This window comes from Lacerta agilis, chromosome 3 (assembly GCF_009819535.1).
Source record: "Lacerta agilis isolate rLacAgi1 chromosome 3, rLacAgi1.pri, whole genome shotgun sequence".
NCBI lineage: Eukaryota > Metazoa > Chordata > Lepidosauria > Squamata > Lacertidae > Lacerta > Lacerta agilis.
Genome location: NC_046314.1, coordinates 65,679,216 through 65,694,028, shown reverse-complemented (window position 1 = coordinate 65,694,028; position 14,813 = coordinate 65,679,216). Strand labels below are relative to the sequence as shown.

Sequence of the window (14,813 nt, the reverse complement as noted above, 5' to 3'; positions counted from 1 at the left end):
CATGGAAATGTTTGCTGAATATATCAACAATTCGACAGGAGCCATATTATAGCGTGGATCCTAAAAACCGGGTGAAGAATTCTGCTTGTGGGATGTGACTTTCCCACCACCTCCTCTCAATTGCAGCATGCAGTGCACCCTGAAATCTGGTCTTTAGAGTTGGGGGGCTCTTAGAAATAGTATTAGATATGGCACAGGGTAGTGCTGCAGAGGAAAGGAAGAATTGGCACAAATCATAGTGCCTTTTCTTGCACAAGCAAAAGTGCCATTGAGTCCTTTGGATTACTGCCTACACTATTTTACACAAATACAACGGAGAAAGAAGTTGGGCTGCTCAGATGAATTAAAAAATGCATTACTACAGTAGTACCTTGGGTTAAGAACTAAATTCGTTCTGGAGGTCCGTTCTTAACCTGAAACTGCTCTTAACCTGAAGCACCACTTTAGCTAATAGGACCTCCCGCTGCTGCTGCGCCACCAGAGCACGATTTCTGTTCTTATCCTGAAGCAAAGTTCTTAACCTGAAGCGTTATTTCTGGGTTAGCGGAGTATGTAACCTGAAGCGTATGTAACCTGAAGCGTATGTAACCTGAGGTACCACTGTACTTGGGTAAAATAAGGTGGCTACTTTTTTTAGTAGGCAATACTGGCATTTCCTGTGTGTTTTTCTTTTACCTGTACAGTAGCACCTCGGCTTACGTAACCCTCTGGTTACATAAACTTCACGCTACAAAAGCGGCAAACCTGGAAGTATGAGACCGGGTTTCGCCACACGTGCATGCGCATAAGGGGGTCTACCGCTGCGTGCATGCGCAGAACAGTGATCCTCGGGTTGTGGAAACCTCGGGATCTGGCCAGACCTCTGGAAAGGATCCCGTTCGCAATCGGAGGTACCACTGTATATATTGTTTCATAGATATTCAGCATTTATCAAGGAGCTAAACCAAACTGGAACATTGAAGGATAATTTTTAAATTAATAACAGTTTCAAGTAAATTCAAATATTTTGCTTTTGTTCCTGATCTACTTTTTGTTGACAGTTTCAAACCAAATACATCATATTCTTTCTAATATTATTCAAACAGGCTCCTGACATGAAGACAGTAGCCCCAGAAATCCCAGCACAAATGCCCTACTAAACTGAAGCATCAGCTGAACATCTACCAGCAAGACCAGGTCAAGGGGCACTCCTAAACATCAAACCATATTCATCAGGGGCCCAACCCTATCCCAAGCAGGCAGAAATACTGTTCCCAGGTCAGCATTTGTAGTGACTGGAACTTGTGGCCCTGTAATTTTTGGCAATGAGCCCATGAAGCTAAATCGGAGTAAGGGCAAGAAAGACTGTCCTCGCTTTAATTAGGCTTTCTCACAATGCCATGTAGCATATGAGATCTGATGCCAGGAACCTAATTATAGCATGAGGGTAAATTTTCTGCCCTCATTCAGACATTCTTAATTGGTGAACATTTTGCTCCATTTCTTGGTCTATCCAACAACTGCCAAGATGAGGATTATCCTTTTGCAATATATGATGCTTTCATGAACTAGGCCCCGCATTAGCTTAGTCCTAAAATTAATTAATAATAATTAATAATAATAATTTATTTATTCCCCAGCCACTCTGGGCGGGTTCCCTGTAATTTGGCTTCTCGCAGTGAGGGAACCGCCAGAAGGCCCTCAGCGCTGGACCTCAGTGTCCTGGCAGAACGATGGGGGTGGAGATACTCCTTCAGGTATACAGGACCGAGGCCGTTTAGGGCTTTGAAGGACAGCACCAACACTTTGAATTGTGCTCGGAAACGTACTGGGAGCTAATGTAGGTCTTTCTGGACCAGTGTTATATGGTCTCGGCAGCCACCCCCAGTCACCAGTCTAGCTGCCGCATTCTATTCTAATTACTAAGAATTATCAAAGAAAGTGTGATACAAAGGAACAAACATGAAACATATAGATACAAATAAAAAACAGCTATTTACTAATTATTACAGGGAAACTAAAAGCCCATACAAAAGGTCCCAAAAGTAGAAATATTTTATGTAACCCATTCCCTCTTATTTTCTTGCTTTTAAAAATTAAACATAGTTGAGGATGAAACATAGCGTGTGATTCGGCCAAACTCAGCTCATCAAAGTCTCGCTAATTTCAGTAGAATAGTTAAAAATACTTAAGGCTTTCCAGGTGAAATTAAGGGTTTTAAAAGTGTGGAACTTCTGCAAAGCATTCTTTTAATGGCTCTGTGGTGATTTCAAATTACTCAAGTGCTAAATTGCATGGAATTAGAGAAAGAAGATGCGTTGTTGTTTTTTGTAACCATAACAAATTTTTAATCGTCTGAAATATATTATATATAGGCAGACTATTAAAGACTATAGATGTCTTATTAAATTATGTAGGTCAGTATGCAAGCATTCAGCTTTAACCAAATTGTCTTTTGTAAACTTTGTTTAAAAAAAATACATGCAAAAATGTGGTCAGAAATGAATTGAAAATAGATACTATTTTGCTAATTTTTACTTTTGTTCCTGGCAGTTGAATAATGGAAACAAAATATTGCACACAACTCATCTGTGACTCTTAACAAAAAATGGAATAACCCAGCAAAACCCACCACTATGTAAAACCACACTACTCTGAAAACAATTACTGTGACCCAGCATTCCCCAACTTGGTGCTCTCCATATGTTTTGGACTTCAACTCCCATCAGCCCCAAAAAGCACAACAGCATAAGTACCAGATAAATAAGAGTTGGAGTTGGCTGTTCTTATAGCCAAATAACCCACCTAAACACATCTACTTGGATGTAAAGCCCGCTAAATTCAAGAGATTTACTTTCTAGTAAACTTTTCTAGGGCTGCCACAAAAAACAACAACAACAACAACACAACTTCTCATTTTAGATACAACTTAAAATCTGCTATTATTAAGCACACCGCCTTTTGAAAATTTCAACATCATCACTGTTTTCTCACTAATTCACAAAATAAGTATTATCCAATTATCATTCCAAAAATGTTTTCCATATTGTCAATCAAGAACAGATTCACTCAACTAAGTTAATAAGGTAATTATAATATGACAAGAATATCACATAAAAGTACTTCTTTAACACCCCCCCCCCCCGCAATCAGTATTAGCTTGACTGTGATGAGTTGACATGTTACCAAGTTAAATGATCAGGCTACCTGCAACAATCCAATGGAAAACATGGTTGTGCAAATCTTCCATAATTGGAAATGTTGCATCTAAAACACTGAAAGGTCATCTGCACAAAAGCTGGTTTTTAAAGTTAAGAAGCACTGCAGAAAGTGGTGCTATTTTAACGCAGGAATATTTAAGTATACTCCAGCTTCCTTCAGACACCAATTTGGTGATAAATGTTTAGCACAACAGATGTGAACATATGCAAGAAGAAATATGATTCTAGCATACCTAGTTAAATGTATATATCTTAAATATCCAACATCCAATACAGAAAATGCATGGTGGGGATTATTCAGTTATTTTTGAGAATGAAAGAATTCTCTCAATATATGAGCTAAATCCTTACTGTCTTGTTTCTCATTATAGTTTAAATTCAATTAGAAATTTGATACTGAAACTCCCCAAACAGTAAGAATTTGAAACAATTTCTACACTGCAGAATATTATTTTCAACACAGTACATGAAACATTTCTACCAGATGACAATTAATTTCTTACTGGTAAGCTTGATGGCCTCTCTTGTTGGATTAGATTGATTTCTTCATGGTTAGGCTTGCCTTGGGTGATTGGGGGCTGGGACCTGGATCCATAGGCTTCCTGAGACATTTCCTGGATAAAACAGATAATATATTAATAATGCAAATGTGGAGGTATGATAAAGTTCATGAAAAGAGAGAAAAGACTGGCAATCACACACGCACACACAGTTTCCACACCCAAGAGATGTCCACAGGGCTCAAAATATAACTATTTACAGGCAACTCCCCATCTGGGTGCAATCAGCACATGTGCAACCACTGATGTACACACCATTTTTGGCACCACAAGGGGACGGGGGCGGAACAGGCCTAGGAAGAGTGGGGAAGCAATGGGGGTGGAACCGGGTGGGATGGACTGACACGTGTGGCGCCTTGGAATTTCTACAGAAATCTTGCTTCCAGCACCGATACTGGATAAGGCTCTCATTTTTTTCTGGTGGAGTGAAGACGTAAGAGAGAATTTGAGGAGAGTTCAGTAGGATACCATTTGTTACAGGAGAGAGCTAATCAGGAGGTCTTTCCATTTATTCCAGAGCATATGACTACAATTATAATTCTTGAAGAGCTCCATTTCAGGAAGCTCTAAAATTAACACTAATGGAATATCCATTCCACCATATATTGAGGGTGTCAATAACGCTCAACATAGCAGAGTTTTCTCCACAGTGCATGCAAGCAGTTCAAAGGGCCATTCCTTACATATCCCCCTCCACTCCGTTTGGTCAAATGATAATGCTCCAGAATATATGCACAGGTGAGACAAGGGGATTCAGGATAAAGCAGGAGGAACCTCTGTGTATGCCTAGAATGTGCCCTAAGTCTGTCTCCCTCTCCCTCTCTCTCCCCCCCCCCCTCTCTGGATTGCTTTCTATTTCAATGAATTTTAAAGTGAATTGTTTGGGGAAATGGTTTAATAAGCTGCCAAAAACCCTGCACCCAATGCATGCCCTATTCAAATCAACACGATTTATTTGTGCAGAACTGAGGGCAGTTTCAGGTTAAGAACGGACCTCCACAACGAATTAAGTTCTTAACCTGAGGTACCACTTGTATCAAGTTTTCAAGGACGGGACATCAACATGAAAGATGAATTAAACTGAAAATGTTTACTTCTTGTGCTATGTCTGTCCCAATAGATTAGGGACAGATTTCTTTCACACTATAGTACAAGAAAGCATAAATAAAAATAATGGCATATTTGCAGAAGCCAGTTTTACTTTATGTTCCTGGGTACATATTAATTACAAGTCTTGCCTCCAACCATAGTCAACCTTATGGTTTGTTCTTATACAGACAAGGAGTAGGACAGAATTTGAAACTCTTATTTTAGCATGTGGCTCAGAAAGTTGAAGAGCCAATTGCAGAAAACAGGTACCACACCTTAACAATCAAGGAGGAAAGCTGTTTTATTGTTTTCCCCCCCTCCAAATTTGCATAACAGATTGCTCTCTTAATTTGTTTTTTCCTGTCTTTGTTTGCAATTTTGATAAACAACTAAACGTGAACAATTATTTTTACATGCAACATTTTTAGCCTGAAAGTACAAGGAAATAATTTCTCTATGCTCCCCACCCTAAGTGCACTCACAGTTTTGCTGCATGTCCTTAAATAGGACTCTCTGGAGTGCCAAAAGCATCTGGTCCAATAGTAGCTACTTCCAAGTCCTGCAATGCTATGATCCAGTTAACTCTTTCTGGGTGTATTAAACATGCTGTTGCCATGAGGGTCTCCAAATCAGTAAGACAGATGAAAGCCAAATAGAGTCACAGCTGGATCCTTCTCTTGATCAGGCAGATTCAGAGAAACAAATACTTTTTGCTTCAATTTGAATGCAGGTAAAATATAGAAAAATGCTTAGCCATTTCTTTTGAAAAAAAAGTGAATAATGGTAGGTAGGTAGGTAGGTGTTGGACTTTTTTCTTTTGTTTTTAGTGCTAATGAAACTGATAGTCACTTTTTTGATCCACATCCAACTTTTAAGTATGTGCCAATAAGAATCTTAAAAGACCAGTTCTTCCATTTGGTTACCAGCAAAGGGTAACACAATTGGGCTTAAGGGTGAAAAATGTGGATGGCTGAATGATTATTATCCACTGTGATGCCCCCCTATTCCTCCTCCCAGATTTCTGCTTGTGACACAGTTCTCCTGCTGTGTAGGCCAGCAGGTTCCTTTGGATTAACAGCATGATTTAAAATCAACAAATGACACAAGGCCTCTATTCAGCTGCCTTCCCCCTGTTACAAAGCAACATAAAGATGCAGAGGAGCCTCACAATAGGCAAACAAATGAGCAAACCTCTGCTTTTTCTTTGAAATTTAAACACAACCTCATTATTTCCTATCATTGCAGAGGTGTCTGTAATAAATCCACAGAAAATAGTATCGCTTATATTATTTGTTCAAACAGCTGTCTTTCTTTTTAATTTAGTACACTAGCCCAAAAAACCAAAAACCAAGCAAGCATTAAAATAGGACTGACATGAAAATTTAAATTACGGGTAGGTAGCCGTGTTGGTCTGCCATAGTCAAAACAAAATTAAAAAAATAAAAATTCTTCCAGTAGCACCTTAGAGACCAACTAAATTTGTTCTTGGTATGAGCTTTCGTGTGCATGCACACTTCGAAAGATCATACCAGGAACAAATTTACATTGGTCTCTATGGTGCTACTGGAATAATTTTTATTTTATTTTTTATTTTGTTATGGAAATTTAAAAACAGGCTTTCAAAGAGAACAGGGGGATAGCTACAAACACAAGGCACTTGGGGAGGAAAGGGTGTAGGGACTTCTAGAGTTTCTTTATAAAAATTGTAGCTTCAATTTCTTCAGATCTAGCTCTTCATTCAAGGAGAAAACTTTTAAAAAGCCTTTAAAGTTGTTTCAATTAAAACATAAAAATAATAGATGTTTGGTAGCAGAAACTCAGAGTATTAAAAGGGCAAAAAATCACTACCTTTAAAAATACAACTCAATAATTTTTACACAATTTCATTTACTGTAGAGACTTTAATACAGCTAGTCGGTTTGTCAGCAATAAGTACCCAACGAACTATAATCTGCACTGCAGCCGAGCTAGAATTCCAGCCCAGTTAACCACGATTTTGTTTCCTCTTAAATCATGGATCACATTCTTGCCCCATTCCAAATTCCACATTAGCTCTGATGCACACACATAGTACTCCTGCACGCATAGGCAACATTATTCATTTCACATTGACATTGGGTTAATATGTGCAAAGGAATGCGCATGTAGATCTGCTTCCCTCTCTGAAATAAGTAGGGTGGTCCATGTAGGTATAGCAATTCTGTAGTAGAGCTACTGCACCCATAAGTAATTGTTGCATTGATGAACTGCACACACACACATTTGTTTACACTGTTTACTTTTAACTGCAATTGAAAAATCACATCCTGTAGGCTACTCTAATTTCCAATTGCCCCACACAGTGGTTTCTAATTAAAAGAAGAAGAAAAACTCTGCATGATCAAGCATTTCAGAATAAAACCACTGCATAAATTTGTTGACCTGTCCATCTACTGCTTGTTACAAAACATTAATACTCTGGAAAGCAAGAAATGCCTGAAAGGGTAAAACACATTAAAGTGAGACATAGGCTGCATTTGGGCAGCTGTTTAATCCATCTTTCTGTCCCTTTTCTAGCTGTTTTTACAGGGCTTTAAGGTGGCATTTGATTGTTTCTTGCAAAATTTCCGCTAGTTTCACGTAAAGTCTGTTATGTGAAATTATACTTATACTTACAATACTGTACTAATACTTAAACTTGCAATACAATAGAAGTATAAGTTCAGTTTTCACACCAATTTTTCCACAGTTCCATCCACCGCCTCTCACCTGCAGTGGGTGTGGCTTACTGGCATTCCAGACTATCATACATCCCAGAATCCCCTTAAACTGCAACAATAGGGTTTTCTTTTTAATGTCCTGCTTTTCAGCTGCAAGGCCTCCACAGTGGCTTAGAATGAAAACATTAAAAGCCCTTTTAAAAAATTACAAAATGAACATTAACCAAACTATGTTCAAACTTCAATCAGAACAGAAACTAATGGAATTCTTACTATTTTAAACCGTGCACAAATTCTTGGTAGAAAATAAAAATATTCTGTAATCACAAGAAGCGACCGAAGACGCATGTCAGTTATGAACGGGGGCGTTATGCCAATACGTAGATGCCATCACTAAAAGATTCTTAGATGTGACTCTCAATAATGGTAGCACCTGAATAAGTTTTAATGCTTTTTTGGGGGGTGGAGTACATGGGGGGGAGAAACATTTCCAATGATATAATATTGCCCTTATATACAAATTAGTGTGTGCACAAAACAGTTTGACTCAGTGTGCATATTTGAAATCTTGAAGGTAGTGAAATATGGATGATTGGCCCAGAAACTCACTTTAAAATAAATAGCTAAATGTTTCAATTCGGATTTTCCCTATTCTGGCAGCCACCCAAAGACAGTGTATCGTGAACCATCAACAGAATTATGAAGTAGCTGAAAGTGCCATTTCCACACTGAATTGAATTCAACCCTGCCCTGAAATTCAGCCCAGGCCAGTTAACAACTTCCAGCACCCCTTCCCCAGTGAATGGGAGAGGAAGAAAAAGAACAGACACCAACCCAGGTGAAATAAGTACAATTTATCATATTCTGCCATACCTGTGGGTCTTGCCCAATAAGAGTTTGGCCTCCTGGAGTGGATCATACCTGACTCTGCAGTTTCTAGCTAGCAGATTCCTCGTTCCTGATTATATCAGCTTGCATCGGATTTCTGGGGCAAGGGATTAAAAGCAAATGCTGCCTTCAACAGCCACCAAAGAGATGACATCCAAGGAAATTGCCACTTCACAACACTTTTGGAAACCATGGGGGTGAGGAAGTTACGGTATGTTGATGGGCCAGTTTTCGGGGGGGGGGCGCAAAAGATACAAGAGCATGTGGGGAGAACAGGGGGGAACAAAATTAGAGTTGAGGTGATTATAGTCTCAATGAGGTGGAGGGCTTCTGAACCAACAGTGCAACTTTTCCTGAAGAAACCTTCCTAGGACAGGGAAGATCTAAGTAACTTTTTTAGTAAGGCTTGATTGAGTGGTGGCCAGTCAGATCCAGCCATCTTGGATCGCACAAGGCAAAACAGAATTGTACAATCATAGAACCATAGAATTGTAGAGTTGGAAGGGACCCTGAGGACCAACCCTCTGCAGGAATATGCAGTATTTACTTTAATGAAACTTCATTCATTTAATAATTCTGTAAGAAGCTGATTTAATTACAGATGTAAAGAATGCTCCTTTGATTATGTGCCTCACCAGTTCTAGAGTTGAAGGGGACCCTGAGGGTCATTCAGTCCGACCCCCGTATTGCAGGAATCAGCTAAAGCATTCATGACAGGTGGTCATCCAACCTCTGCTTAAAACCCCCCAAGGAAGTAGAGTCCATAACCTCTCAAGGGAGACCGTTCCACTGCCAAATAGCTCTTACTGTCAAGTTAGTTAGTTAGTTAGTTTTAAAACGTTTGAAAATCAAAAGTTGTATATGTAAATAGGAGATAAAATTATTTAAAATGGAAGAGAAATTGAAAAAGGGTTGCAAGAGACTTTCAGAATGAAGAGCTTAATACATACTTTTCAAACAAGATCATGCTCACAGGCTTTCTATGTAATACAAAATGATCACCCACACAATCAGGTAAGATTGTTTACCCATTTCCCTCAACATATGTGCAGCTGGTACACTAATTACAAAAGTCTTGTTAAAAGAAGTGATTTACTGCATCCTTAAACTGGGTAATTTATAGTTCCAGAATCATCCACCTTAAAATGTACACTCATACGGCATGTTACGTACATTTACCTCATTTTCATAATCTGAAGAGTATGCCACATTTCTGAAAGGCATTTTTAAAGGGTGAAACTTTATACATTTTTATGCTTTAGTTTGATGCAACACCTGGATTGGGGTGTTTCTAATGATACTTGCCTAGATTTAATTTATTCTGTAAGTTTTTATACTTTCAATTGCTTTAATGATAATTAAAGATCACTTCCTGGTGCAACTGGACATCTCTGCGACCCTTCCCCTCTGCAGGGAGGTGGGACCGATTCGGATGGTCCTCCCCCGCCACTTAATGGATCCAAATGGTTTCCAGAGAGTGGTAGGGAATGCTTTATCTCATGTTGATGGCCTTTCAGCTGATTCCCTGGTGGCCCGCTGGAATGTGGAGTTAACTAGGGCTATTGACTGTTTGGCTCCGAAACGCCCTCTCCGATTGCATGGGGCCCGGACAGCTCCATGGTTTTCCACAGATCTGAGGGCAATGAAACAATCGCTGAGATGGCTAGAGTGCTGGTGGCGGATAACTCATTCTGAAGCTGACCGGACACGGATTAGAACTCAATGTCGAGCCTACCAAGTGGCAGTAGCGACAGCAAAGAAGACTTTCTTCACCGCCTCTATTGCATCTGCAGAAAACAGCAGCAGGAGACTTTTCCAGATGGTTCGCAATCTAGTGGAACCACCTGCTCCATCGGGGCCCAGTACGGGCCACATGATCTCCTGCAATGATTTTGCTAAGTTTTTTGCAGATAAAGTCGCTCAGATTCGGGAAGAGATAGACTCCACCGTGAGAACAGGGCCAGGGCGGGAGAGTGCTAGAGTCCTGTCTAGTCAAGTTGCATGGGATCTATTCCAATCTGTTACCACCGAGGATGTGGACAGGCTGCTTGGACGAGTGAAACCAACCACCTGTCTCCTTGATCCTTGCCCATCCTGGCTTCTAAAAGCTAGCTAGGCGATGGGCTTCGCGGGGTGGTGAATGCTTCTCTCTGTGAGGGAGCCTTCCCAAGCCCACTGAAAAGAGGTGGTTATTAAACCGCTTCTTAAAAAACCATCTTTAGATGTGGCCAATATGGCCAACTATTGCCCAGTCTCAAATCTTCCATTATTGGGGAAGGTGACTGAGCGAGCGGTTGCTGCACAACTCCAGGCATGCCTGGAAGAAGTAGACCATTTAGATCCCTTCCAGTCGGTATTCAGGCCTCATCATGGGACTGAAACTGCCTTGGTCGCACTGGTGGATGATCCGGCAGGCTGGGGACAAAGGTGAGAGCTGTTTCCTAGTTCTGCTGGCTCTCTCAGCGGCTTTTGACACCATCGACCATAACATCCTTCTGGACCGTCTAGAGGGGTTGGGAGCTGGGGGCACTGTTATACAGTGGTTCCGCTCCTTCCTCCTGGGCCATGTTCAGAAAGTGGTGGTGGGGGGTGAGTGTTCAGACCCCTGGGCTCTCACTTGTGGAATACCTCAGGGTTCTGTCCTCTCCCCCATGCTTTTCAACATCTACATGCAGCCGCTGGGAGAGATCATCAAGGGGTTTGGGCTGGGTGTTCATCAGTATGTGGATACACAGCTCTACCTCTTTTTTAAATCAGAACCAGTGAAGGCGGTGAAGGTTCTGTGTGAGTGTCTGGAGGCGGTTGGAGGATGGATGGCGGCTAACAGATTGAGGTTGAATCCTGACAAGACAGAAGTACTGTTCATGGGGGGCAGGAGGCAGGCAGGTGTGGAGGACTCCCTGGTCCTGAATGGGGTAACTGTTCCCCTTAAGGAACAGGTGCACAGCCTGGGAGACATTTTGGACTCACAGCTGTCCATGGAGGTGCAGGTTTATTCTGTGTCCAGGGCAGCTGTCTACCAGCTCCATCTGGTACACAGTCTGAGACCCTACCTGCCCGCAGACTGTCTCGCCAGAGTGGTGCATGCTCTAGTTATCTCTCGCTTGGATTACTGCAATGCGCTCTATGTGGGGCTACCTTTGAAGGTGACCCGGAAACTACAACTAATCCAGAATGTGGCAGCTAGACTGGTGACTGGGAGGGGCCGCCGAGACCACATAACACCGGTCTTGAAAGACCTACATTGGCTCCCAGTACGTTTCTGAGCACAATTCAAAGTGTTGGTGCTGACCTTTAAGGCCCTAAATGGCCTCGGTCCAGTATACCTGAAGGAGCGTCTCCACCCACATCGTTCTACCCGGACACTGAGGTCCAGTGTACAGGGAACCAGGCAGAGGGCCTTCTCGGTAGTGGCGCCCGCCCTGTGGAACACCCTCCCACCAGATGTCAAAGAGAAAAACAACTACCAACATCTGAAGGCAGCCCTGTTTAGGGAAGCTTTTAATGTTTAATAGATTATTATATTTTAACATTCTGTTGGAAGCCGCCCAGAGTGGCTGGGATATAAATAAATAAATAAATAAATAAATAATTTTCTTTTATGCAGTGGTACCTTGGTTCTCGAATTTGATCCATTTCAGGAGTCTGCCCGACTCCCGAAACTGTTCGAAAACCAAGGCACAGCTTACAATTGGCTGCAGGAGCTTCCTGCACTCAATCGGAAGCCGCAGAAGCCACATCGGACATTTGGCTTCTGAAAAATGTTCACAAACCGGAACACTTACTTCCGTGTTTGCGGCATTCGGGAGCCAATTTGTTTGACAACTAAGCTGTTTGGGAACCAAGGTACCACTGTAATGCATTTATATGAGTTCAGTTATACTGAAAATATTTAATAATTATACAGTGGTACCTCGGGTTACATAAGCTTCAGGTTACATACGCTTCAGGTTACATACTCCGCTAACCCAGAAATAACACTTCAGGTTAAGAACTTTGCTTCAGGATAAGAACAGAAATTGTGCTCTGGCGGCACAGTGGCAGTGGGAGGTCCCATTAGCTAAAGTGGTGCTTCAGGTTAAGAACAGTTTCAGGTTAAGAACGGACCTCTGGAACGAATTAAGTATGTAACCAGAGGTACCACTGTACATAGCAAATTCCCACTGCCTTGGGGAAAAACTTTGGGGGAAGAAAGGGCTAAGGAGTAAACCCAGAGTGGAGTCCCTAAGACAGTTAGATGGTGCCAAGCTGGTGCCAAATGTCTTGCTCTGCTTTCCTTTGGTCCACAAAGGACCAAAGTGAGGCCGGGATCAGGGTCTTGTCATCTGGGCAGCCTAGGACATCCATACACAAAGCCCAGGCTTGTGCCCCAGAGAGGTTTCTTCAGTGCTGCTAACACACCAAAAACAACACAGGAGGCAGCAGTTACGAGTTACCAGTCTCTGCAGCCACAGCAGGCACTGGATTCTCCAGTGGTGTGACTTCACTCCTGGAGGTGCAGTCCATTGTCTTCCAAGATAGATGGATGCCAACAACAACAACTTAGCAAACAAAGATGTACAAGTTCTGAATGCCACTGGGACATCTGGCACTCAAGGCCAATTGTTGACAGATGCTTTGCTTGCATCAGTTCATCTGGATCAGGCATAGGCAAACTCGGCCCTCCAGATGTTTTGGAACCACAACTCCCATCATCCCTAGCTAACAGGGCCAGTGGTCAGGGATGATGGGAGTTGTAGTCCCAAAACATTTGGAGGGCCAAGTTTGCCTATGCCTAATCTGGACCATAACTGGAAAGAATTCAGTTTTAATTCAGAAGTCTTTCAAGTAGATTCTCATGTGGTCATAATGTAAGAAATTGTGTCACTCATCAAAGAACAAGCATGAGAACAACGTACTGCATGATACATAAAACACTTAAGAACTGCTGTCTTGGAAAACCTCAAATGTGCTATGTGCACTTTAACCAAATGGCAATATGTGAGGTCAGTAAGATGGGTTAAAACTTGAATGCAGGTCAGGACTTAACTGCTAGGAAGCATAATACTGTATACAGTACTAATACACAAAAAAACTTTTCCCAATACTTGAAATGTAATCAAAGCATTTCCATTTGAAGCTACAGAAAGATACTTACTGTGATCACTGAGCATAATTCATTTGTTGTGAACAAGCCCTACAAAGTTATAAATACATGTGTCCATGTATTCCTTTTCATTTTAAACTCTACTTTAAAACATTAACAAGAAAACACTCAAATCTGAAGAGGTAATTTGTTCCTAGAAGGACTACGAAACTAAGAGCACTGTGTGTATTAGAAGGGCCCAAACTTTCTGAAAAAAATGAAATGTTGTCTCCTGAGGCTACAGTTTTGAAAGGAGTGTCACATGCAGAAACCCATGATGGAAAAAGCAGTTGGAGAGGTAGTGACTGAGTGGGGGAACTGTTGGTAAAAAAAAAAAGAGCAAGCATACACATACCATTACTCCTCCAGTGTGAACAAGTTAACTGTTTGCCAACCCATCTATACACAACACCATCTAAGCTGCCTCCTGCGTTACATTTCCTCACATGATGCCACACATGTCCCAAACCCTGTTGAAGAATTTTGCATGTGTCTACTTGCAAGTATGAAAAGAACATGGGAGTGACTCATCATCTGAATCTGTTTAATGAGAATACAGGTATATAGGTCCTTCCTGCATTGCAATTTTTTTCACAATAATTGCTTGTGGAAGTCTTCCTGGAGTGAAATTCCTGACTTAGGAAAGTTCCTTATATCAATAGTGCATGAAAAATGTGTTGGGGACAACACAGCATTTAAAACATCAGTCCTTGAGGAGGGCGGGGGGGGGGGCGGTATTAAGTCACAAATCCTCAAATATAATTTAGACTTCTGTTCACATGGAGTGTCTTGCTAATAAAGATAGTTTCTCAGACATCAGTAACTGCTTTTGTGAGTTGTATCAGAAGGGTGTTTGTCCCAAATACACCTGGCAATAAAAATCCTAGGTCTCATTTTGCTTTCTGCTTCCTCGGCTAAAACCCTCCATAGAAAAAGGAATACTGCAATCCATTTTTTAAAGGGGTGGGGGTGTTAGTGGGGCAAAAAAATGAGAAAGTCTATTTCAATTGAAGGAATACATTTAATAATAATTAGAATGAAAAGAGTTTTACAAGCTACTGCACTGGAGATGTTGAATCAATGTGAGCAGAAAAGATAAGAAATTCTGCTTTATCTAATTTGTCATCCACCAGCCTGGAGAAAACTGTTTTAAAATTTTAAAAGGGCAGAGAGGTTTTTAAATGAAGTCATGATCACTGACTGACCAAATGCTGTATCACAAGAGGCGAAGATATTCAACTTAAAGGGCAAG

General features: G+C 41.2%; 1 protein-coding gene across 8 annotated transcripts in view; it reads right to left on the bottom strand.

Moving 5' to 3' along the window:
- Positions 1-14,813, bottom strand: part of ARID1B (AT-rich interaction domain 1B) — a 440,842-nt gene that overhangs the window by 334,607 nt on the left and 91,422 nt on the right. For all 8 annotated transcript variants that reach the window (XM_033144054.1, XM_033144053.1, XM_033144061.1 and 5 more), the window contains exon 4: positions 3,704-3,814. In XM_033144054.1, the coding sequence (XP_032999945.1) occupies positions 3,704-3,814 (111 nt within the window). The remainder of the gene's footprint in view (positions 1-3,703; positions 3,815-14,813) is intronic.